Source organism: Heliangelus exortis, chromosome 9, assembly GCF_036169615.1.
Source record: "Heliangelus exortis chromosome 9, bHelExo1.hap1, whole genome shotgun sequence".
Classification (NCBI taxonomy): Eukaryota; Metazoa; Chordata; class Aves; order Apodiformes; family Trochilidae; genus Heliangelus; species Heliangelus exortis.
Genome location: NC_092430.1, coordinates 10,887,454 through 10,911,472, shown reverse-complemented (window position 1 = coordinate 10,911,472; position 24,019 = coordinate 10,887,454). Strand labels below are relative to the sequence as shown.

Here is a 24,019-nt window from a genome sequence, read left to right as displayed (position 1 = left end):
TGTGTGAATGTACAATAATGCAAACCTGCAGACTATCTTATTTTAGGATGTCCTGTATTATTTCTGTTTTCACATGTTCTGGCTTAGAAAAGCAGGCTGCAAACACAATCTTTCCGTTCTCTGTGTTCTTTGGCATGCAATATGTATCACAGTAACCAACTGCAATCACATATAGAGGTTTCTTTCCTTTCTTTTTATTTCATCTCCCTAGGTAAATTTGCTTACATGTGCCCAGGATAACAGTGGTAGAATTTGTTTCATGTCAAGGCACAGGGATGATGCTATCAGACTATCCAAATGCATAAACCAATCTGGTTGGTTTAACTGTAACTTTGCCTTACTTAAAGAACACTTCCTAAACAAAATACTGAGAGTAATTAATATTTAATTTTAACATGCTCTTAGTGCCAGGAAGTACCAAAAGTCATCCATAGATTCAAAACTGCAATAAATAGAATGCCACAAATCTTTTCACTCTCACTGCGGGCAGAGATGAGGGCTTCTTCCTGGGATCTTTGCAGTGATGGGGCAGGCAGGTACCTTCTTTGGGTCAGTCTTCTGCTGAGGTGACGAGTGCTCAGCCCCTCTGGCTGCTGCTGCCAGCACTGTTGGAGAGGGACTTGTTGGTCTGAGGAGTCCCTGTATGCCTGCAGGCCTCCTGTGGGGCTCAGTAAAGGCATAAATTGGTTTATTTTTTTAATGTTGCATTTCAAAATTTAGAGGAGTCTGGTTTCTGCTATCAAGTAAGTGTTGCCACATATGGCCAGATGGCTTTCTTGCTCTCTGGATTAAAAATGAGGTAGGCTATCTTGCTTTCCAACAGATTGAGGAAAAGGAAAAGTATTACAAATGGGAGTATTTAGCAAATGAACTGAGTTCTGGAAGAAATTCTGAAGAAAATTTTTTAAAAACTTATTAAATTATTCCATGTTTCTAGGAAACAAGTTTCTTCTTTACTTTTGATAACAACTTTAGATACTTTTCCTGCTGTAATAGTTGAGAAAATTTGAAGCAATGCTTGGTGTTGAATAGTTTTTGAGAATATGTATATGTGTACTTGTGTATATGCATGTTTTTATATCTAAACATTCAAAACCTGTTTTGATAGCTTGAGAACACTTATGGAAACCTTTCATTTTCATGCCAAGTTTATTCAGGGTTTGTTCTCCCTTCTCCTTTCCTTCCCAAAGTGATTTGGTTTTAGACCTGTTATGAATGTGTCTTTGTACATTATAACCCGTGCCTAAAATAATGAATTGGCTTTGATTAAAGGATTGCCCTCGTTAGAGTCATCCCTTGGTTCGTGATTCTTCCATACAAAAGTATCCTGCTGAAGACAATAGAAATTCTGTGCACAGACCCACTAGGGGCTTGGGCTGCAGCAGCCTCAAGGAAAAATCCCAAATTCTTTCATGATTACGTGTTTTGACTGCAATGTTTCACTGTTGCCTTTGTAATTTAGCCATTCTTACAGCAAGTTAACAATGTTGTTTTTTTTTTTTTGCTTGAATTGCTATAATGGTTTCTGCAAAGCTCATTGAATTTGCTTTCCCATGTGGCTCTGTTCCATGTGGGGTTTTTAATTTTGCCCCAAGCTCAGCCTAAACTTCTTCATTTAAATGCATTTCACATCAAAGTCACGGCAAACACAAATATTTTCCTTGTTTTTTCTTGATATTACAAAACTAGCAAAACATTATTTGACTCTGGGCCTGGGTTCCCTGCTAAGGAGAGTCGCTGTCAAAATTACCTGAATTCGAAAAACTTGGTGGATAAAATAATGTTGTTTATGGAGAGGGAAATAAGCAAATGATGGAGACTTGGGAGAGGAAATTCATCAGGGAAAAGCTTCAAAGTGTTCTTGAGTCAGCTCCTGGTATTCTAATCCCTTCTACCAATAGAGGTCTTTTTGATGCACACTAAGTGATGCTTATCAATTGAAATGGAAATCTGTTATTTACTTGAGGGACTGACTGTTATCAAACAGGCAGCATTGATGAAAGACTTAGACTTCAAGGAGCTCATCCCCAGCAGCTTAGCAGCAAAGAATTGAAGGTTTTGTCCCTGGAGCCAGAGAGGACCCAGGATGTTCCTGAGGGCATCCCTTCTCTGCTGAGTTAACCACAGTCTAACCTGACCCTGAATTTTCCACCTTTCCCAGAGTGGAATTGATTATCCGCTGTCAGTGCAAATCCAGTGCTGTTTGAAGAGTGTCTGGAAGATTTGTGAGGCATTCTGATAACTGCAGGGATAAATTGCTTTCCTGCTTAGCTGGGGAATCCTTTAATTATGCTGTTGGGGGCTTTGTGTGGCAAGAGCAAAGCATGAAAGAGAGGTGGAGAATCAGCTGGCTGCTTGGGATGGGCAACATCATCTGGTGCTCTGAGGACAAAGGAACACACTTTCTTCTCTCTCCATACGGATTTCTGTGCAGTCAGTGCTCTGTGGGAAAGCAGGTAACTGTAGCCAAGCCAATTTTAAAATGTTGGGTGGAAGTGTAGGAAAAAAATCTTAATCCTGGTAGATTTTTTTTTTTTTCAAACCTGCCTTCAATACTGTGTAGGGAATAGGAGTGAACACGGAATCAGGAATGCAGTGCACATGGTCTGGCTGTGGCTGTGGTCCCTGCGCCCCGACTCATCCCAGTACCCCTCTGCTTCACCCCACCAAGAAGCTGGGGGGGAGCCTGGGGGTCACCTCTGCAGTGCATTTCCTACAGCAGTTCATCCAGCCTGCAAATGAAGAACTCTGCTACTTCAGCCACAATCCGTTCCTGTTTATGTGCAATTCTCTCTAAAGGCATTACCTATGAAACACAATTAGTGGGAGCCAGAGGCTTTTACTGTGACTTCTTCAGTCTCACAAGTAAGACATAAAGCATGGAAAATATTTTCCAGCACTTTCTGCAGAGTTTCTTTCAGCATGCAATTGCTACTGTGCAGCTCTCTTTCCAGTTTTCCTGCAGGTTGCCAACCCGATAATTCCCTTCCGCCCCATGGTGTGTGGCAGGGGAAGCATAGGGGATGTGACCACACTGTGATCCACCAGCAAGTGCCTTGCAGCTGGATTTGTGGATACTCAACCAGTGCAGACAGAACTCTGTGTTGCAGTGCAGGGAGGTGCCCAGGTGCAGGACTGCAAGGAGGGTGATGGTGGACAGGAGGGGAGGACATGACCTGCTCATAGCAGTTTTCTTGACTGGGTGTCAAGAGCTGTGCAGAGCTGGTAAAAGAGGCTTAGCTCATTTTAAAGAGTTTCTAATATTATTTTGCTATGTATTTGTATGTTATGATCAAAATTAAGTCATCTGCCCACTTGGAAAATACCCTAGTACTGGTCTTTCAATAATCCTCAGTTTTTAAGTTCTTACTCATAGCTCTCCAGGGAAACCCCTGAGGAATCTCTTTCACAACAAGCCTAGTTGTGAAATTGTGTGGATTTTATTGATTTCCATGGGACAGAGCTCTGATTTCCCATTTTATGTACTGTATAAAACATCTTCACTTACCTGTGCTATCAGAGATGTTGGCCAGCAGTGAGATAACACATATTTGTGGAAACAGAAACTTTGACCTAAAGTTTTGAGAGTAGGAGGTAACTGTATTAGTTGCTATGTTATAAAACAGTTCGTACCAAAATGCTTGGGACTGCTGTGTGGTTTTTAGGGAATGTATCGAAGTGAAGATCTGGCCTTAATTCTTTGTTCAGTAATTACAGAATGGCTCATATTAAGCCAAGGTGAAATGTAATGATGAAACAGTGATAAGACCAATTTGTGACAGTTACAGAATTAGTATAACAGGTTGTCATGCATGAAATTAGTTAATTACTAATGGGCCTTCATTCTATGATAACATCTGGTTTTGTTTTCTTTGCCTACAGTTCTTGGCTTTATCCCAAAAGAGGATGCACCTTCTCTGACATCCAGTTGGATTTTCCAGCTGCCAACTCACAGAACAAGCTCATTTCAGACCTCTAGATTTCTGGTTGTGAATCCCAAGTAGTTCAGCTGATTTCAAAGCAGTTATTTCATAGATAACTGCATATACATCTGGTGGAAAGATTCATCTGATCATTCCATGTAAAGGGATCTGTCCATCTCCCTGTATATCGTACAGTATTAGCTAATCTTGGCAATGGAAGTTTTATCTGTTAAATGCAGACTTAAGAAATGATGACTCCTGTTATTTTTTGTAGTTATCTTTCTCTCTGGCTTTCCCTCAGGCATCCAAGTGCTATCTCTCTAGAGGAGATTTCAGCAGCATACAATAGAAATGGGAAAAGAGGCTCATGATATGAGTCATTACATAGCAATAATGAAAAAATATTATTAACTAGAGCTGTCTCAGAACAGGAACCACCTATTGTGAATTTTTAGGTTTTTTGTTGGCTTTTGGTAAATGTCTGCTTCTCTCTAAATGGGAAGCTGAAAACCAGGCTGATGTGTGGGCATTGTGCACTTCCACAACTAGTAAAATCTTCATTCACAGAAGTGACTCAAACGTCCCTTCCTCATTTTTACTCAGCTTTCTTGCTTACGAAGGTATCAGTTGCATTTGGGTGTGGAGGAAGGACTGCACTTGCATCTTGTTTGCAAGCTTCAGTTCCTAGAGGAAAAAAATCCAACAACAACAAAAAAACCCAAACACCCCCCCCTCCATAAAAAACCCAAACAAACCCAAGAAGTCCCCTGTAAGAGCTGTCTGTTGCAGTGACTTATTTCTGCTGGTTGAGGAAGGCAGTGCTGAGGGCTGAATTGCATCTAGTCCTCATTTGAGGCTACTCAGAAGCATTAGAGGTACATGGCTGTGCCAGGTTCTGGGAGAAAAAAATGCAAGCGGGTGGTTTTCCAGAGCTGAGCCCCTGATGTGGCAGATGCAGCACAGCTGAGTGTTGTGTGCAAGATCTCTATCTAGCATGGTTGGAGCAGTAAACACTGCTTGCTGCACCTCAGCCCCTGGGATGTAAATATTTAAGGGGTCCTGTTGGAGAGTAAGCTCTTTGAAGAGCCTTCTGTTTATAATCATTCCCAAAAGCAAATGTTTCTTCGTACAAAAGCATGTGGCAGGTTTTTGTGCTTAAGCACTTTGCTGAAGTCATATGAAAAGTGTAAGAAGCTGTTGAGCTCAGCTTCCTGCAGCACAGCTTTCTGTCCCCATGGCACTGGGGGGCTTGTCCATCATGGGGTGCATCTCCTTGCTCCTTGCAGAAATTTTGTGATTGTTATTAGGATATAGGGATTTAAAGGAATTTGAGATATACTGCTTTTGATATCCTCGAGGGCAAAACCAGATGACGACTTTGTAGCTGATTCAGTGGAAATACTGGCATCTTTCAAGCTCCACAGAAGGATAATGTGGTTTCACTGCTAACCTCTGGTTTAAGAAAATGATGCTACAAAGAACCTTCTGCATTCTGGAGCTGCTTCTCATGGTCCCTCATAGGATGTACTACTGAGAACAGTGAGCTCTCAGATTTATTACAAAAATCCCATGTTTTTTGTCTGATGACTTTACCTTGTTCTATTTTTTTGTTGGTTTTTTTGCTTGTTTTTAAGAAGTACATTTGTGCTGCCACAGTGTAGGCACAGTTATAGTGACTTTCTTTTGTATCACTGTATCACTTTTGCATTCCCTCTTAGTTCTGATTCCTTCCCTGTTTAAAATAGGCTTATGTGGAGAAACGGATTGTTTAGGTTAAAATAAATAAATATAAGCTCCTTAGTGTTACAAGATCTAAAGTTACCTATGAGTCAGGATGGGTTACAGGCCCTTCTACTTATCATAGCCTGTCTCTAGAGTTGCTTTTTTGGCATGATGTTTAAGAGATTCAGCTTTTAGAGTTGGAGGTTTTCCAGTTCACTGAGGGTGTGGTGGCTGTCACCAGAATCCTATGACCAGAGTTTTTATGGGGAAGAAAAACATTTCTTATTGTGCCAGGCTTTCATATAAGCAACTGCAGAATGATTGTTTTCAAATCTAGTGGATGCCAAACTGCAGACTGTATGAGACTTCTTCATTGGGTTAAATCTCCAGTTGAGTGGTGATAGGTGTACACTGCATCCACCGAGTGGCACTCCAGATCCAGCAATCAGAGAGGGGAAGGGCCTATTTCTGCCATCAGGTTGCAAGGACCTAAAATACAATTATGTGCAAGTGTGTAGACAGCACTGAATCAAATTGAATTGCTGAAGGTTAAATTACTATCTTCAGAAATGTTTTTATAATATTCACCCTGACATTTCGTTATTCCAGTACAATATAAATATCAAATTTGATTAGCTGTCAAGCAGCAATAAAAATAAACCAGCATCTTTCCATCTTTTTTTTATTTCAGAAAAAGAGGAGGAGAAATCATAACTAATAGCTGCTTGCCATGGATAGATTAAAGTTTGAAAATATCAATTCAAAACGATATTTGGTTGGGTTGCTAGAATACTTGTTTCCCAGAAGGTGCCATTATGAAGAGTGTTGGTGCTGGAGGCAGATGTTCAAGCTGCTGCATCCATTGGGGGATTGCTGTCTGGGCACTGCTCTTTTTTTCATCTGGCCTTAGTGTTGCTTCCAAGATTCATTTTGACACTTTAAGACTGCGTTGTGCTTATGGGAAGAAAACATCCCAGTAGCTTGCTCAAGATTTGTTTTTAATCAATCAAAATTTGAATAAAACATGACATTTAATTGACCTTGTTGACAAAACCGTTTGTGGGCAACTGACTGTATTTGTATTTTTAAATTAAGATGATGTGGGCCAAGCAAACCTCTGGTGTGAATCAAATTGAAGTTACCCTAAATTTGTGGTCCTGTATGCTGTAACTTAGGCAAAGCAGCATTTAAAACATTATTCAGTGTCATAACAAATCATCCATCAGACTCTCTGGGTCTAGAATTGATTATTACCATTTTTATCATCAGGAACAGTTTTTAGCTCATAATTACTATTCGGTCAATGTGACATCAATCTAATTCTCTCTTGTGTGATTAATCAGTAAGTCTAATCTACTATTTTACACATTAACTGTGAAGGCAGCTCTTGGAAGAGGAATTCTAGCTATATTTCTGAATAGATTCACTGGATCAAGCTCCAGTTTCTAATGACGATGGGATATCTCTGTGGCAAAGAAAGAATTATCATTCCCTCTGCATGTCTGTGGCAGAGTATTGTTAAGTTTCCTGACTGTTTTTGAAGAAGGGGAAAGTTGGTCCCATCCGCTGCAGGTCGCTTCTTTGTTTCACGTTGTGTCTGGCGGTGATCACACAGCCCTGGGGGGAAGAAATGTTTGCAGCTCTCTGACATCTGCAGGACTGCAGGTTTGCACTGGGCACAGACATCATTCAGCTTTGTCTAATCAGTCTTTTAAATATCAAATTCCTGTGATGGAGACTGTATCAGAATAGAACTGAAATTTCAGAGTTTCACTTTCTTTCTTGCATATTTTTTGGTGTCTTTTTGTTTTACACTCTTTTTTTGAGTTTTTTTGTATTTTTTTATTATTACAAACAATCTAGGGATTAGTATACAATCTAGAAAGAACAAAATCTTGGTATGCCTTCTGTTTTTTATTGAAGTGGCAAAGGCAGCCTTTATTTTATAGGCTGTTGCTTAATTGCAATAAAATGAAACATTATCAGGTGCAGTTATAATATTTTGTAAGGCATCTGTACTGCATTCTGAGCTGCATCCTTAATGACTGATAACTGTAATAATTTTGGAAGTGTGATGTTTCTTTTCCATGGTAGTAGAACTATAAAATTGGTTTAAGAACAGTGCAGCAGAAATTGTTTATCCTTTAAAGGCTTAAGATGGGAAGCTATTCTTCATTTTTATCTTAACAAATGAAGAAAACTGTTTATATTTTTTTTAAGTAGTAATGGACTGTTATGGGAAAATGTGTGACTAATTTCTCTTGAATTTCTGTTCTGGAACCTGATTTCCAGTTGTGATTTGGGGGTTAAAAGAGGCATTCAGGAACCTAAGCCAAGCGTTTGGGAACTTTTAGTACTCCAACCCTGTAACCCAGTGAACTTCTTCTCTTCTCTATTATGTGTTTCCATTGGTAGTGTCTGATACAAGAAAAACATATGTTTACATTTTAGCATATATTTGTTTTGGCATTTTGCATATACCTGTTCTGAAATGCTGATACTTTTGATCATCCTGGATTTGTTTTGTTGTGGTGTTTGGTTTTGGTTTGTTTGGTTTTTTGTTGCTATTCTGTTTTTTTTAACAAACTAACTGCTTGCTACATGCTTCTTTGACAAAAAGGTGTTATAAATAATTCAGTGGGATTATTCTGTAGTACATATATACATCTATGATATCCTGTTAGAATATCAGTGTCACTTCGTGAATGCAGATAGGAAGCTGTCTGTGTGCACTGCTGAACAATTTGGGATCTAAGGAACTGGAGGCTGTGACAGGCATTAGGATATGAAACATTCCTGCCATTTCTGGGAGTTGGGGAGTTCATCCCTGGAAGGGCTGCACTCCAGTTCACTTCTGCCTGTTGTGCGATCTTGCTGCCATGGGAGGGACTGCCTGCTTAAAAATGTGGGGATTTTTATAGTCTCTTTTTGGTGCTTTTGTGAGAATGGACATTTTGTATCGCTTTTTTAAATGAAAATAGGAATCTTACCTGGCTATTAACAAAACACAAAGACAGATTATAATCTGAGATCTCTGTTGGTTGCCATAGTACTAGGTTTTTCAGATGGGGACTAACCTCTATTTCAGTTTTTTCTCCATTTTGTTTGTTTGGTAGATTCGTTTTTGGTGTGGGTTTTTTCGGGGGTCTGGGGGGTTGCTTGGTTTTGGGGGTTTATTTGCCAGTTTTGGTTTGGGGTTCTTTATGAGTTTCTTGTAGAAGCAGAATGTTTTCTTGTCAATAAGATTCCAGATTAGACTTTTGCATACATGACTTGAACCTTAATGCTGTTTGTGCGTTTGCACTTGGCTGTGCAAATCTTCTACTTGGCTGTGGCCTAGGAGATGAGATGTCATCTTGTTTGGTGAGGAGACAGTGGAGGAAAAGAGTGGAAGGCTAGAGATATATGATAGGGGGCAAATATACTATTGTATGTGCTTTTACTGTAAATATCTACATTTTTAGCATAAAGTAAATCTAAAGTAAATTCTGTTACCACAAATGCTGTTTTCTCTCTGTTTTGCTGTCATATGTAAGCTCATGCATAATTAAACATAAAGTATATGTTATTTTTTATTTAAGAGTATCTAACCAAAACAATAACAGCTTTGGTAGGAAACCAGACTGTTAAGAGAGACCTAGCAAGGCTCTGATCCTGTGTAAGTACAGCTGTGTCTCATGTCAGCATTGCACCAGGCTCCCTAAGAACAGGAGTGCATTGGCTTTGCTTGCTTCAGCCTAGATGCGGAAAGCTACAGAATTAAAAAAGATAAGTAATTCCTCATTTGTTAATGCACACACTGCTCTTTCTTGCCAGACTCCAGTCTGTATTTCTAGTTTCTGAGAGTGGTCAGCTTTTCTTGAAATGCTTGACACGTGTTCTGTCTGTGCTCTTTTGAAAACCTCTCTGCCAATATCTCAAAGCAAAGAGAGAGAGCACTCTAAACCCATGGGCTTTCTTGAAATGCCTTGAAATACTTGGTTCCTGCTGTTTAGGGAAGAGAAACCTTCCCCTGTGGGCAGTTTATTCCAGTCTTGGCCATTGTGTTGTCAGTTCAGACCCTGCTTCTTCGTTCTTCCCTTTCTGTCTGATACAGGACAGTGCTGAAGAAAGTAACAGGACAGTGCTGAAGAAAGTATTACACACTGTTTGGCCCCCTAGTTTGATATGATCAAGAAATATTAAGTTCTTATGAAGATCTACTTATTTTCCTAAATAATTTTAGTAACTATGTGGAAAATTGTAAGAGCAGGATGATCATATATGTCTAAGTATTTGTGTTGCAGAGCTGTGGAACACCTTGTTAATGGAAAGTGTTCAAGTAATTTTTAATATAGAAAGAAATCATCAGACTTCTGAGTTTTAGCAGATGTGTATCGCAGCCACAGTTAGCAATATGTTAATTTTTGGATGGTGAGACTTCACTGAGATTATTATGCTATGAAATTGCCTGTGCTTTTTAGGATGGATATATTTTGCTTTGAGACAATGTCATAGGCAGTCTGTAGCATTCTTTGCTTTAGGAAGCTTTGCTCTTTTGTCATGCTGAAAAACAACTCGAGAGAGTTAGTGTTGCTTTACCCAGAACTGACTTCCCATCCCCAGGTGGGCCAAGCAGCAACTGGAGTAAAGTTGTCTGAGCTTCAGTGACAAAAGCACCTGGCAGGCTCTCTGCTCCCTGCAGCTTGGCTGTGTAGTCCCAGCAACTGCCAGGCTGCACAGAAGACAAAATTAGGAATTAGTTCAGCTGTTGTTGTATTTGTTTTATCCCATCTTCTCTTAAAGCAACATAGGCTGTGGAGAGAAGATAAATGACTGCAGGTTGAACATTTGCTGAATCAGTATTGATCCCACTGTTGTGTTTTGCTAAGGTATCTTTATATCTTTCTTTCTTACTAGTCATACAAATACAGAAGTACTCTGCAAATATAAATTGGAGCAATTTTTAAAATCCAGATGGCAGTTTTGGTTGGTTGAGAACTGCGGGAATGTGGCCTTTCTATAATGTTATTGATTCTTATCGATTCTTCATGCTTTGTTGCATGAAGACAGTAAGTGTCAAGCAAAATAATGAAACATTTATTTGTTTCCATCAGAAGTAGTTTATTTTTTCCTTTGAGCCCTAAAATTTGCACTGGCTTCTCTTTTGTCAAACAAATCAACAGCAGGGCTATTCACTATAGATTTTCTCTTTCCAATGTCAACTTCAGGGCTAATGGAAACTATTAAAATGAATATTCTCCCCTTTGTAAAAGTCATGACCCCTGAAATTCTAGAGAGATGAACTGCAGATATGAAGGGAACTCCTAGGAGTCTGCTGTACAACTTGTGCGAACAGTGATTGGGTCTGACCTGAATTGTGCTGGGGGCTGCTGTAATAGATGATCTAAATTGCAACACTGATAAGTAGAGCTGTCCCCAGGGAAGAGGACCTTTACCCCTCTCCCATTTTTATCTCAATACAGTTCTTCATTTCCAGACTTTGCAGTCCTTCACTTCCAGACTCTCCAAACTAAGGCTTGGTCTTTTCTTTCTTTCATCATGGCTAATGGAGTACAAAAGTATCCATGTCTCAGTTTTTGTTCCAGGTGGTTAAGGACTGTGCTTTCTGGCTGCCTATTGCCTTAGAGCTGAAGAACATGCTAAGAAAATAAATTGGAAACAATTGAGCTTTACTTGGTGATGCTGTGGTTAAATTAGCCAGAAAAGAAGGGAGACTCCCTCTGTGTCATTGTAAAAGATCTCTCGCTCCCTGGAGCAATTCCTAGGAAATGAACCTCTCTGTAGCCCAGGTATCCTGCATGAATACCCACTGGGTGCTCACAAGGGGGTTAAGGATTGCTTACAGATTTTTATGTACTAGTTGGAAAGATAATATCCAGGTAGAAAGTGACTGCATGAAAGGCACAGGCAATCACTAAATCTGTTGTGAAACAGGACCTTGGAGGCACTGTGAACCATGGCTTTGAAAGGAACTAAAACCCATATGGTACCAGTCTTCCATCTTCATATTCTATAGGATATATTTGCTCTTTTAAAATCTTTTGTTTAGTATGCTAACATGCTGTTGCATTGGTGAGTGGAAAATTCCTGGTTCAATTGTGTTATAGTGTCATAAACCTTAGAGCAGTGCCAACATATTCTTTCTGTCTGTGCAGAGCCTGAGTTGCCGTGGCCCTGATTCAGAATTTGATAACACGATCATAACTGGCAAATCAGACATACTTATTTAGGGGCTCAATTAGCAATAACAAGTGTTATTTAACAATATTTTATTTTTAATAATTAGTACTTTGTATTAAGTAAATATTTGCAAGGTCTGTTTTTCATTTCTGAAAAGAGCTGCATCCCAGTGTAGGCACTGTGTATCTCCTTCAGCCTTTGGAAATTACTTTTTTCTGGAGATGCTTAAACTTTTGAGAGCTGGAGAAATCTCAAGTGTTTTGTGAAGTCATGGAACTCATTTCACATAGTGATGCATGAAGCAGTTGTAAAACTGATGACTGAGTACCTTAGGAGGAGATTTTGCAGATGTGTGTATAGTTACATTGATATGGGGAGTGATATTTCTGTGTTCCCCTGCTTTCATCAGGGAATGGTTTTCATTTGCAGTGTGTGGAAGATAGCAGAAGGAGTAAGTGCTGCTAATTTTGGGAGTCTCTTGTGTCTGTGGTTTCTTTAATGATTATTTATTTTATTTTATTTTTTTTAATGTTACTGGTGTCATGGCGCTCAGGGGAAGGAAGAACTCAAAAGGTTTGGCTGTCATCATTTTTCTTCTGTTCTTCCTGCTATGTAGACCTGACGTTTCTCATGAAATACAAACCAAATCTGTAGTCATCCTCGGTGGTCCCTGAAGCTGGCTTCTTTCCCTTTTCCTCTTAATTTCAGGTGTTGTCAAGTTGTGCCAGGAAACAAGTGCAGTTGAGATATTTGGTCTCTAGAACTGAATGTCTTAGTAACACAGGCTTTGTACAGTTTTATTACTTGGCATCTTGTTTTAAAAGGAAGAACTAAAGGGGAAATACAAAGATCTCATGGGGAATGCTCAAAAAAGGGAACCTTAAGGACAGATCTCTTTGCCCAAAAGATATTAAAAAACATGCACTCTGCTTGGCTTTCTGGGAGTACTTTAGCATCCAAAGTCTTGGAGAAATGCACACGTCTTGGTGGAAATGGTACCCCAAGTTATAGCTATGTAGCCATTCCTGTACTTGCTATTTGTGTGCTCCATTAAATACAACTGAAGAAGTTTTGGTAGGACTGGTGCCAAAGGGACCTTTCTGTTGGTTAGAAAGGAAAGGGAACAAAGTAAAAGTAAACAGCTTTGCTCCCCCCTCTTCATAAGGGCTCCTTCCCTTTGCTATGAAACAACAGCTGTGAGGAGCCCAGGACCAAAAAACTTTCTGAAACGTTGAGTTGCTTTATCAGATCTTCATGCTTGGGTTCAACCCCATGTAAATAAAGAATGTTTAGGGTAAAAAGTTTGTGTGTAATTTGAACATAAATAGGAGCATAAATGAGGGAAGATTGTGACCATACAAATTTAAGCCATTTTTTCCTAGCAGGAGGGATGTTATCACAGTGAAGGTTTCGAGTTGGCAGAGGGGGGAGGTTTTGGGAAAGACTTTATGTGAAGGAAACTCCAACTAATTTCAACTAGTAACTGCAGGGTGGGTTGGTTTTCTTCTCACTTCCCTGGCTACTCCCACTTCTCCCCTTGCATCAAAATATTCCTGAAGGACAATGGGAAATGTACTGGCTTATCCAAAAATTAATTTCAATCCAGGCATAGAGAAAGAAGGTAATGTGAAGCAATGAAAGGAGACAAAGGAGCAAAGTGATCAAATAGGAAAATAAAGAAAATATTTGGGAACAAAAGTAACCATCAGCTTGTACAGTAGGGTGTCCAACAGCCCTTCTGAGATTGTGTATGATAAATGTATTTGTTAATTCTGATATGCCTCACACTACAACATTTAAAAATCACTGTTAGAGTTAAATCGATTTCTTGAGTTTTAAATAGTGTGGCATAAATCTTACTTGCACCAGGACCCAAGTGTCCCTGACTGCAAGCTAACTGCACTTTGCCAGTTCCACTTGGTTTCATTTCAGACCTATCCTCTGAAGCCAAACCACAAAAAGAGCTCCCTGTCCACTGGAAAATGAAATGCAAGAGGCAATCCTTTTGTTGCTAACGGGAGGTTGCAGGGAGCAGAGCTGGATCTTGCTGAGGTTGTGTTTGGGTTTGGTTAACCATTCTGCCAATTAGGCAGAGACCCCTGGTCACTGGATATAAGTTAGATGCTCTTAATTCTAACTGAGGATGGTAGGTTAATACCTAGGGAAGTTTTTAAAGAGGCTCATTGAGCAGCAGCCCCATGTAATGGAAGGTGAAAAGCTTGGGATGTTGCATTTCTTAGGGCTGCTTCCAAAGGAGAGCTCTGCTTGCTGCCTTATTTATCTTGCACTGGCTATTTGGTCTGTGGAGACAGTGGGCTGCTTCTTGTTTGCTTTTGTTCTTTTCAGAGCTTTCAAATTGAGCCGTCAAGGGTAAATATTTTTTTTTTTGCATTATATGTATTTACTAAATCTACAGCTTGCCAAACATCAGTGTTTTTTCCTGCCTCTTCCCTGGGCATTGTGGGCTGGTGTTGGTGATGGGGCTGGGCATGCAGGGTGAGGAGGGCTTTGCTTCTCTGGGTGCTCTGCTCCTCTCCTTAAGTGCCATCAATAAGAGGCCTCTCAGAGCTCTGCTCTGGGAGGACTGGGGTTTTATTTGGCTAGGAAGAGGGACTCTGGGATGTCTGTGTGCTCTTGGGTGTCTCATTCAGAGCAGGGACCGGACCTTAAAGATGCGTCCTGCACTTGGTGTCCACCTACAGTCCCTGGAGCATTTGTCCTACTCAGTGTCTGAGAAATGAGAGGTCCTTAGTGGGTGAGTTCAGCCCTTTGTCAAAAAAGCCCCATGGCTGAGATGCTGCCCTGGCAGATATTGGACTGGACACCGAGACACCCACCCTGGACCACCGTAACTCCTCAGTTCTGTCTGCTGCCTTGTTAAAGAGCTTTCCTAGGCCCAGAAGCAGTAGGGAGATTGATAATGTGTTTTCCTTGCTACTGGAAATGAGCAGTTTTCAACAAAAGGCATTTTCACAGTGCCCTAGCTCTTCCTTCTCTTTCAGTTGACCTTAAAGCTACCTGAAGGCACAGAGGCTGTAAAACCCATTAGAATAGTGAGGTTAAAAATAATGACCTCTTGTGTCCTTTAAAGGGATTTAATTGGAGGGTTGAGTTATGTCCAAAGTGACTGCCTCACGCTATCACTTTACAACTTACTTGTGGGTGAGCCCTTCCTGGGACTGAGCTAAGGCAGAATCTGCTGCATGGTCACAGCTGAGAAATGTGTTGGGAAATAAAGGCATCTGTGAAGTGAGGTTGTGAGCGTGGCTGTGGGGGCAAATGGATGGATGGACAGAGGGAGGGAGAGAGGAAAGGAGCAGCTGCTGTTCAGTGGTTGTTTTTCCAAGGGAGTTATGAAGATGTAAAGAATTGAATGCATTTCTTGCTGGGCTTGTTTATTATTTTTGGTTTTGTGGTGGGATTTTAGCATTGTTTAAAGGCTTAGGTCCACCCTTGTTCTCACTAAAGGAATCAGATGCTGGCTGTTGCCTTAACTGGTGAAGAGGTGCTGACACTTCCAGCTTTTTCTGGAGCTACTCTTTGATTCTTTGGAATGAATAAGACATTAATTACTGATCTTTTTCTCCCCTTTCTCCTAAACTGGAGGGCAGCTGTCAGAGTCGATGGGTATTTTCCATTAGTTGGCTGGTTGTCCAGCTCAGACTGTTCTCCTTCTGAATTTTGTCTCCAAAATAAAACAGTTCTTCCCATATTTCTGCAAGCCACATTAACTGGATGCAAGCCGCATTTACTGGATGTTTCTGTGTGCTGAAGAAGCCCTGTGGTTCCCACAAAGACCCTTGTGTTTGTGCTGCAAAAGGCTGGATGGTGGGCAGTGTGGGTGAGGAAGCAGGGACAGGCAGAGGGAAACGTTACAGCCTTAACTGAGTTAGTTTGTTGGGTCTTACTTAAGCAAGCGTTGCTTGAGTGCAGTTCATGGTATTTGCTCAGTCATCCAGTGGAATGTCTGGGATATTTTTGTTTTTCCTTCAGAGCCAGAAAGGATTTTTTTGGCTCTAAATCCTGAAGCCTCCAGCCTGAGGCAGAGTCACCACTCCTGAGGGCGAGGAGAGCTGAGCTGCTGTGGTGAGAGGGGCACCCTGGCCAGCAACGAGTGTGCCAGGGCCTGGCTGTGTTAATTAAAAGTGTTGTAAATTGCTCTACAGCTAAATTGCTTTTCCAGAAACATGTGCTGTGATTGACTGAGCTGCCAGGCAGCTTGTTTTAGGCCTGTCCCACTTGTATCCAACTTCCTTGTGGATAACCTTCCCACCCTAGTTTCAGTGCTCAGAGCTGTGTAACACTCCGGTGCGCCCTGACCCTCCCCAGCCACCCCCAGTGGGTGCACAGGGGGGCTTCTGCACCCCGGCATTGCAGTGGAACTCTCTGATGTTCACCTTGTCTCCCTGTCAGCTTTCCAAGTGCTCCACTGCATCCCCCAGCTCTGAGGGTCCAGCAGCTGTTCTGCGGGGTCCATCCAGGCTGCCCAGGTCTCCTCTTGGAGAGTCTTGCCAAAGCTTTGTGACAAGGAAATGGAGGTCCAGACTTGAGGTTAAAAGAATGTTTGTTTTAAAAAACAGATGGACAAGAGACAGTTGTCTGTTACTAAACTTTGCGGAAGATTCAAGATCCTGTAGGGCATCCATCCTCTGGTGACTGCAAATATGCAGAACAAATACCTTCTGGTTCAAGTTCAGTGTTCTGTTTGTTTTAATTTTTTCATTTTCTTTGATAATTTTTTTGACAAGGGCTCTCATTATCTGGTGTGGAAGAAATACTTAATGTTAAAGAAATAGTAGTTAATTTTCCATATGGTCCTTTGATCATGGTCTTCAATAGTGACAGAGCCCAGAGGCCAACATGCGAATGTGTTCTTGTGCCAGACTCCTGTGCCAGGAGAGCATCTGCTGTTGTGTAATGGAATGATTATGGATCTTTACAACTTGGATCTGCTTTCTTGGAGCAATTATGGGCTATAAACCAGAGATGGAGAACAGAGGGAGAAAAAGAAATGGATCATGTAACTTTAGGTGCCAAACGGAGGCTCATGAGTTTGGAGCAGCATGGACTTCATGGTCCATAGAGGAGTCAGATTGACACATGCAGGAGCTAAGCTGTTCTTTTGTCACCTCTGAGTTGCAAGTAAACAATGTAAGGTCAATTATAATGAAAATAATTGAGTATGGAGAATAAACCCCTTCTATTTGTTCTGACAAGTCATGATGTGCTTTTCATAGAAGTGAAAATATCTATGGCAGCTGCTATATTGGTCTTCTAAAAGCTGATCAGTGATTGAGCCTAGATTTTTAAAAGGTAGTTGGACTAGACACTGTTGGACCAAAGGGGCTGCAATCAACAATGTCAAAAATACTCAGATGTTTTTGTAGTGTGCAGGACAGTGCCTGAAAGGTGACATCAATTAATCTTCATGTCCTTTGACATGAAACATCTCTACATGTCAGGTGGCTGTTGCTGTGTTTTGGAAAGGCAAAGGCACAAAATTTTTCTGTTGAGGAGTTTTGTCAGATAGTGACATGGTTGTTTGTGGGTCTCTAGGGTGAAATAAGGTGCTCCTTAGAGCCTCTTTGCTTTTGCTAAAGGTTTGAATGTTTGCAGCAGAGAAGTGCTGAAAATTCAAGTGTATTTTATTTCATGCTGGGTGACCGTGGCTTCCCAGGTAGCAAAGAATCAGATGGAAAAAACCGGTTTGTTACAGAAAGGCTGGAAAAAATGTGAATATTTTTTAACATGTGCAAGAAGTTGTTGCAAGTTTTATCTTCCTGAAATCTGTGGGAAAGATAGGACACACAAACCAATTGACTGAAAGTTCCATAAAGAAATATATTCCTGTCCCTAGAGGATATGATATGTAATGCCTTTATTGCTGAAGGTTAAGACAGTGGCACTGGCTGGCTTTTCCATTCCTTTTCTCACTCAAAATATGGTGTCCAAAACAAGTAAAGACTGCAACTACTTGATAGTAATTTACACTTTACAACCAGCCTGTGGCTATTCTGCCTTGCAGTGAGGCTGAGGGAAGCGAACAAGGCTGCTGGCCTTGGTGTGTGTAGGATGACACTTGCTATAGGATATGCCATGTAGTCCTAAATAAATCATTTTCCTGGACTGAGGATTGCTGCCAGGTGACCTCTGTCCAGGGTTTCTGAGGAAGGAATTTTTTTTTTTATACTTCCTGCTGCCTTCACATTGATGAGACAGCATTGAATTTAGTGGAAAAGACCATCAGAGGGAATTTTTTACTCAAAATAATTTTCTTCTTTGTCTGATAATGGCAGGAATAATCTGTTTGATCTTTGAGTAGAAAACTTGGAAATCAGAAAGGAAGATGGCTTTACTGGAATAGCTTTACTCTAATGGTGTGTGTGGTCTATGTCTTTTCTAGGAGCTTAAATAAAGATAATTGTGCTTTGAGATGTGATGAGGTAGGAGCCAAAATACGGGGAGCATTGCTTATAGAATAACTTTGTAACTGAGAGCTCAGGGAGAAGTGCCCTGTAAATCCATCTTTTGACAGTTTTAGTTCATGCTGGTACCATCCCTGGAATTAGGCAAACGTTAATATCTAAGTTACTACCTTGGCAAGCTCCAGATGGATTAATATGTAATTGATAACATGGAGATGATACTTCATCAGACTGAAAACTTTGTTCTGAAATGGATGCTGCCTCTTTTGTGTCAAATATTCAAGGTGTCTTTTCAGCCCCTGTATCCCTGTTCTGTATTTAGCAGGGGACTATAAGGTGATGAAATATTAGACATCTGTCTTCACTAATAGCTTCAATAATGCTACTGTTGTGAAATGCTCGTATCTTAACTAGGAAAAAAAGATTATAATTCGTTTAAAAAGAAATAAAAAACAACATTAGTAGATGTGGATGTTTCTCCGTAAGACAGGAGAGACTCTAAACCAGAGGCTTTGTTTGTTCTCTCTCCTATGAGCTCCTTCTTGTAAGGAGGAGTAATGTCTGAGCACCTTATAAATATTTATGAATATGTCCTCAAAGGAAAATTAGATTTATATAATGAAGATGCAAAGTGGTGTTAAGGGAAGCAACTTTCCAATGGTTCCTACACAGTTACACTGTGACAGAACTAGGACAGTAAATCAGAGCATTTTGTCCCATTTTGGTAAACAAGATGTCATCCTATCCTTATTAGTTACTTTTGCCTTGGCTGCTTTCAGAGTAGTTCACTGCTTTCCTTCAGAAAATATGAATACTTAATTTGTAAGGAAACACATTATTTGGTTGTAACTTCACACTTAGGCAGCCCACGCATGGACTGATGGCCAACAGGGAGGTGCAGTTAGCAGCGGGGAAGGGACAGAGAGAACATTAAACTGCATTTACACTTCTGTGTAACAACCCGCTCTGGTCTTTCTCCTCAGCTGCCAGAGGTGGCCTGAGCATCACTCGGGACCTTTCTGTGTTGAGAAGCTGATGCTCTGTGTGCTGGGGGTGAATTCACAGCTCTGAGCTCGGCAGCAGTAACTCCCTTGGAATGCTTCTGAAGGGGGGTGCAGCTGCCTCTGCTTCCCTTTCCTCTCCCATTCCTCAGGCTGTTCTGGCAGGGCAGCTCAGGTACCATCAACAGCTTCCTCTTGCAGAAAAGCCTGTAATGAGATGATTCCTTCACTGACTGTGGTGCAGGAACAAGAGGTGCTTATTTCTGTGTGCCCCAAGTGACTGGTCTGCTCCAAACAGCCTCTGGAGGGACCAAATGTTGTGGTGGTGGCAGCATCTCTCCTGCAGCCAGGGATTCATGACTGTATTTGGACAGTAACACAGTGCATGAGCAGGGACCTAATTGTCTGTTCCTCAGGGTTTAAAGGCTTTCTTCAAATCTCTCTGAAGTCAGTAAAAGACTTCTGTTAGTGCAACAGGCTTTGAATCTAGCCCCAAAAGCTCAGTTAATTTACAGAGCGTGTGTGTGTCAGTTTTTTATTAGCTGGCTTGTGAATATCGAGTGGCACTGAAAGAAACTTCTGTGAATATATTGAATGTGCAGCTTTACACACTGATTTTGATCCTTTCAAAGCAATGACTGTGGATATATGTTGAAATACCCCCCAGTATGTTGCAAGCACATTGCTCTTTGGTCTTGTACGTGATGTTTGTATGTGTTTAGTTGGCATTATGAGCTCTGAGGTTTTCTTTTAAGTTATTCTGCTGTACTTCAGGGAACTCAACTCTCATCAGTAATAAAATAGAACACTGTAGGTCTTGCCTTGTTAACTGATCTTGCTCTTGTGTTCCCCACTGTTTCAAAAAAATACAAAGCTTTATAAGATTTAACATATTCCCAATGCAAAACATGAATATTTATAGGCAAAGAATAAGACTTCCCATTTTGAAATGTCACTGCTATGAAATTGCTTTTTTGGCAGGCATGATTAAGCCACACAGGCTTCCAATAATGTTTTGTAAGCTTTTTTCTTAATTACAGCTTAATTTAGGTCTCTGAGTTTACAAAACCTATGAAGCTTGCAGCAAAATATTTTTCTTGTGGAAAAATTTGTTTGCATGGAATACAAATCCTGTATTCCTTGTGGATATGGCTTTTAATGTGTTTAAATGTGGAAAGACCATATTTTTTCTTTGCATTTCTGAAAACATATACAAATTTAAAAAGCTGATACCTTCAGCTTAATACAAATTAAGCTGAAATTAATTTGGAAAGCGCTTGTGATTACTTTTTTTTTTTTCCCAAATGCTTTGAATAAAATACACATAAGGTTACAAGACATCAAGCAAGAGGCACAAGATTCTGACTCAGGCAGTTATTACCATAAGAGACATATTAGAAGCAATTTTGCTTCCATATAGTTGTTCCAACAAGAGTAGTAAATAGAATAATCCTCGTAATTGTATTTATGCCATGTTGATCTGTCTTTTCTAGAGATAATCTCTTATCCCAGATAAAATAATCTTCCGTTCAGCTGTAAGTGGAAGAAAAATTCTGCACAGATTTAGGGCAATGTTTCGGCAGAGGCTTAATACAGAATTTTTGTATGGACCTCGCAGTGAATTTGATTCTTGGTGGACAAAATACAGTAAGGGCACTAAAATCACCATTCCTGTGCAGATGTGATAAGAGGATATTTACTCAAAAGAGATAGACAGAAAATCACAGAGATGATGTGATTAAAATAAGGTAGGTTTAAAATCACAGAGATGATGTGATTAAAATAAGGTAGGTTTATTACCAGATTTTTTAAAACTGTGTATTTTCTTAAACTGATGTAATAAATGTCTCAGTCCTTCTCAAAGATAGATTTGTGAACAGCTTAGAGCTATTTCTGGTTTAATAGTTAAGTAGAATCAGCAAAAGTGGTGGAAAAACAGGATCATTTTGGAAAAAAAACATTCAAACAATTTAAAATCCTCTGCTGTGATCATGCTGACCCCCTACAGCCTTGCATTATCAAACTGAGAATGTCTCAGTCTCCCTAGTATTAGTGTTTTTGAAATATGTTACAAATAAATCATCTGAACAAAAGAAAAAAAATGGTTAGCGTCATAGTTACTTGGTGGCTGCTTCACTGGGTGCTCATGCAAACAAGCTTAGAGGTACAGTCTTAGGCCTGAAGCTGGGCTTTCCAGCGAGCTGAAGAGAGTGAAATCTCTTGAAACTTGGAGAGTGAACATTTTCTAGCATCTAGGTTTGAATGGTGAAGTCAGCATCTGAAAAATCAAATCTCTGGAAAGCAGTGTGAAAACTTTCACTGAAGATGATGGGGAAATTGGAGAGTTTGTGGGAGGAAGCAGTGTGTGCTTCTGTTTTCCAGGTAAAGGAAAGTTCCTTGGGACGGCAGAAAGCAACACCTGGGGTCTGCTGTCTGTTTCACCTATCTTTGCTCTTCTTTGCAGGTTACATATTTGGGTAAGGTCTCCACAACGGGGATGCAATTTTTGTCAGGCTGCACAGAGAAACCAGTCATTGAATTATGGAAGAAGCACACGCTCGCCAGGGAGGATATTTACCCGGCTAACGCCCTCCTCGAAATTCGCCCTTTCCAAGTCTGGCTGCACCATCTGGACCTCAAAGGTGAGGCAACAGTCCACATGGATACCTTCCAGGTAGCACGTATAGCCTACTGCACTGCTGACCACAATGTCAGCCCAAACATCTTTGCTTGGGTCTACCGGGAGATCAACGATGACTTGTCCTACCAGATGGACTGCCATGCTGTAGAGTGTGAGAGCAAGCTGGAGGCCAAGAAGCTGGCCCATGCCATGATGGAGGCCTTTAAGAAAACTTTTCACAGCATGAAAAGTGATGGCCGGATCCACAGGAATAGCTCGTCAGAGGAAGTGTCTCATGAATTTGAATCTGATGATGGCTGACTGAACTCATTCACGGTTCAGCAAAGGCAGAAATGGCCTAGGGAATGAGAGCTGATAGATGAATAAGCAACAATTGGAACTAGGGAATGAAAGTACTGCCAAACGCTTGCCTGACCAGCTTTTTCAATCAAAAGAGCAATTCGGTACCTACAGATACGCATCGTCCAAGTGATTACCTTACATTGAAATCTGCTGCTGTTGTAAAAGTGAGGAAAAAAGCTCCCTCCCCATCTCTCTCTCCCACCCGTCACTGTCCCTTTCTCATCTCTGTAATTCACGTGCATACCATGAAGTAGAGTCATTCCTGTTTGTCTTAAAAGACTGGTCAGGCAAATTTATTAGTTTCTCCTCTGGCATTCTTAGCTGGGGCCTGATGCTGTTGCAAAAGAGCAAGTAGACCTGGAAAGCTGTTATGGTTCCTGAAGAATCTTTCTCTGTGATGCATCACAAAAATCCTTTGACCGAACATAGGCTAAGAGAGCCATACATAGCCTTTAGACTAATGGCCTGGCATTCTGCAGTTAATTCACATTTCACAGATAAAAAATGAAAGAAGACGCTTGTATGTACACATTATATCATATGCTATCCTTTATTTTATTCATTGTACCTGTTTTCTTAATATACCTGCTGCCTTGTCTTTCACCCAACACCAGTAGTTGCAGTTTCAGACTGTATACTGCAGGATACCAAAAAGAGGTGGGCAGAAATATTCCACAGTGGCTACAGGTACAGCAAGCCAGCACCACTGTCTGCATTTTCCAACCCTGATGTGCTCCGCAGGAGGGAGGTTCCCTGGTAAGAGCTGAAGGACACTTGGGTGTGTCAGCCTTTGAACTGCGACTTCTCATCAACCTCAGGTCTGAAGTGATGTGAGTGTGGTGGCCTCAGCTTCGTGGTACCAGTCTGGCATTGCTGGTCAAGTGGCCCTGGTAGGATGGAGCTGGTGGTGCCTCGTCGTGCAGCCAGGGCTGCATTGCTGTAAAGATCAAAGGAAGCAATCCCTTAGGAGTCAGGTTTGAACATCTGTTCTGGTTGGGAAGCTCATGTTAAAATTCCCGTATCTTTTCTTGTTCACAAATATACAGAGTCATGGCTTTCTTAAAAGCAGATGTTTAATAAAACCCAGATAAAAGAAACAACTTGTTTCACTTGACATTTTTTAAGGCTGAGAGCAGATCAATAGTTTGCAAACAATGCTGCTCCTTTGCCATAATTACGAACAAAGTTGTATAATGTTAGGGGCACTAGGGCACCTTACAGAAGCCTTAAAATAAAGCTAATCAAAGCAGATAGCTCTGTGTCTGTGTTTTGTGGGTCTACGTGTTTGTGTGTGGGAGTGTATGTGTGAGTCCAGTGTTAAAGCATGTAGACTGTGCATGGAGATATATTGAGGAGGGCGCACACCTTTTTAAAATATGCTTGTTGCTTTACGATGTATGTAAACTATTCTTCAGCATAAATGCATTCCTACCTTAATAAAAAATTTTTTTGGGTTAAAGCTTGTGAGTTTTAAGCTCTTTCTAATTAAAACTCTCTGGTTTTGTTTTTTGTGTGTGAATTTTATGTTCATTTTGTATCATGGAAAGAAAAACTTATTACCATGTGGTATTCCATCAGTGCCCATCAGCATTACCTGTAATATTTAAAAATTATTTTCCTTTAAATACTTAGGTAAATTATTGCTGTGAGATTTTTTTTTCTGAATTTTTCTTTTGAATTTTTCTGCGTATAGACATTATTTATAATTTCTGCTTTGCAGGAGGTGACAGAGATAGCCCCCCACACACACACCTGGGTGGCAGAAATGAGCTCTGCTGAGTA

General features: G+C 40.6%; 1 protein-coding gene across 2 annotated transcripts in view; it reads left to right on the top strand.

The window, feature by feature from the left end:
- The window catches only part of PID1 (phosphotyrosine interaction domain containing 1), a 92,935-nt gene extending 69,191 nt beyond the window's left edge, over positions 1–23,744 (top strand). For both annotated transcript variants that reach the window (XM_071752094.1, XM_071752093.1), the window contains exon 3: positions 21,719–23,744. In XM_071752094.1, the coding sequence (XP_071608195.1) occupies positions 21,719–22,195 (477 nt within the window). In that variant the 3' untranslated portion in view covers positions 22,196–23,744. The remainder of the gene's footprint in view (positions 1–21,718) is intronic.
- The last annotated feature ends 275 nt before the right edge of the window (positions 23,745–24,019 follow it).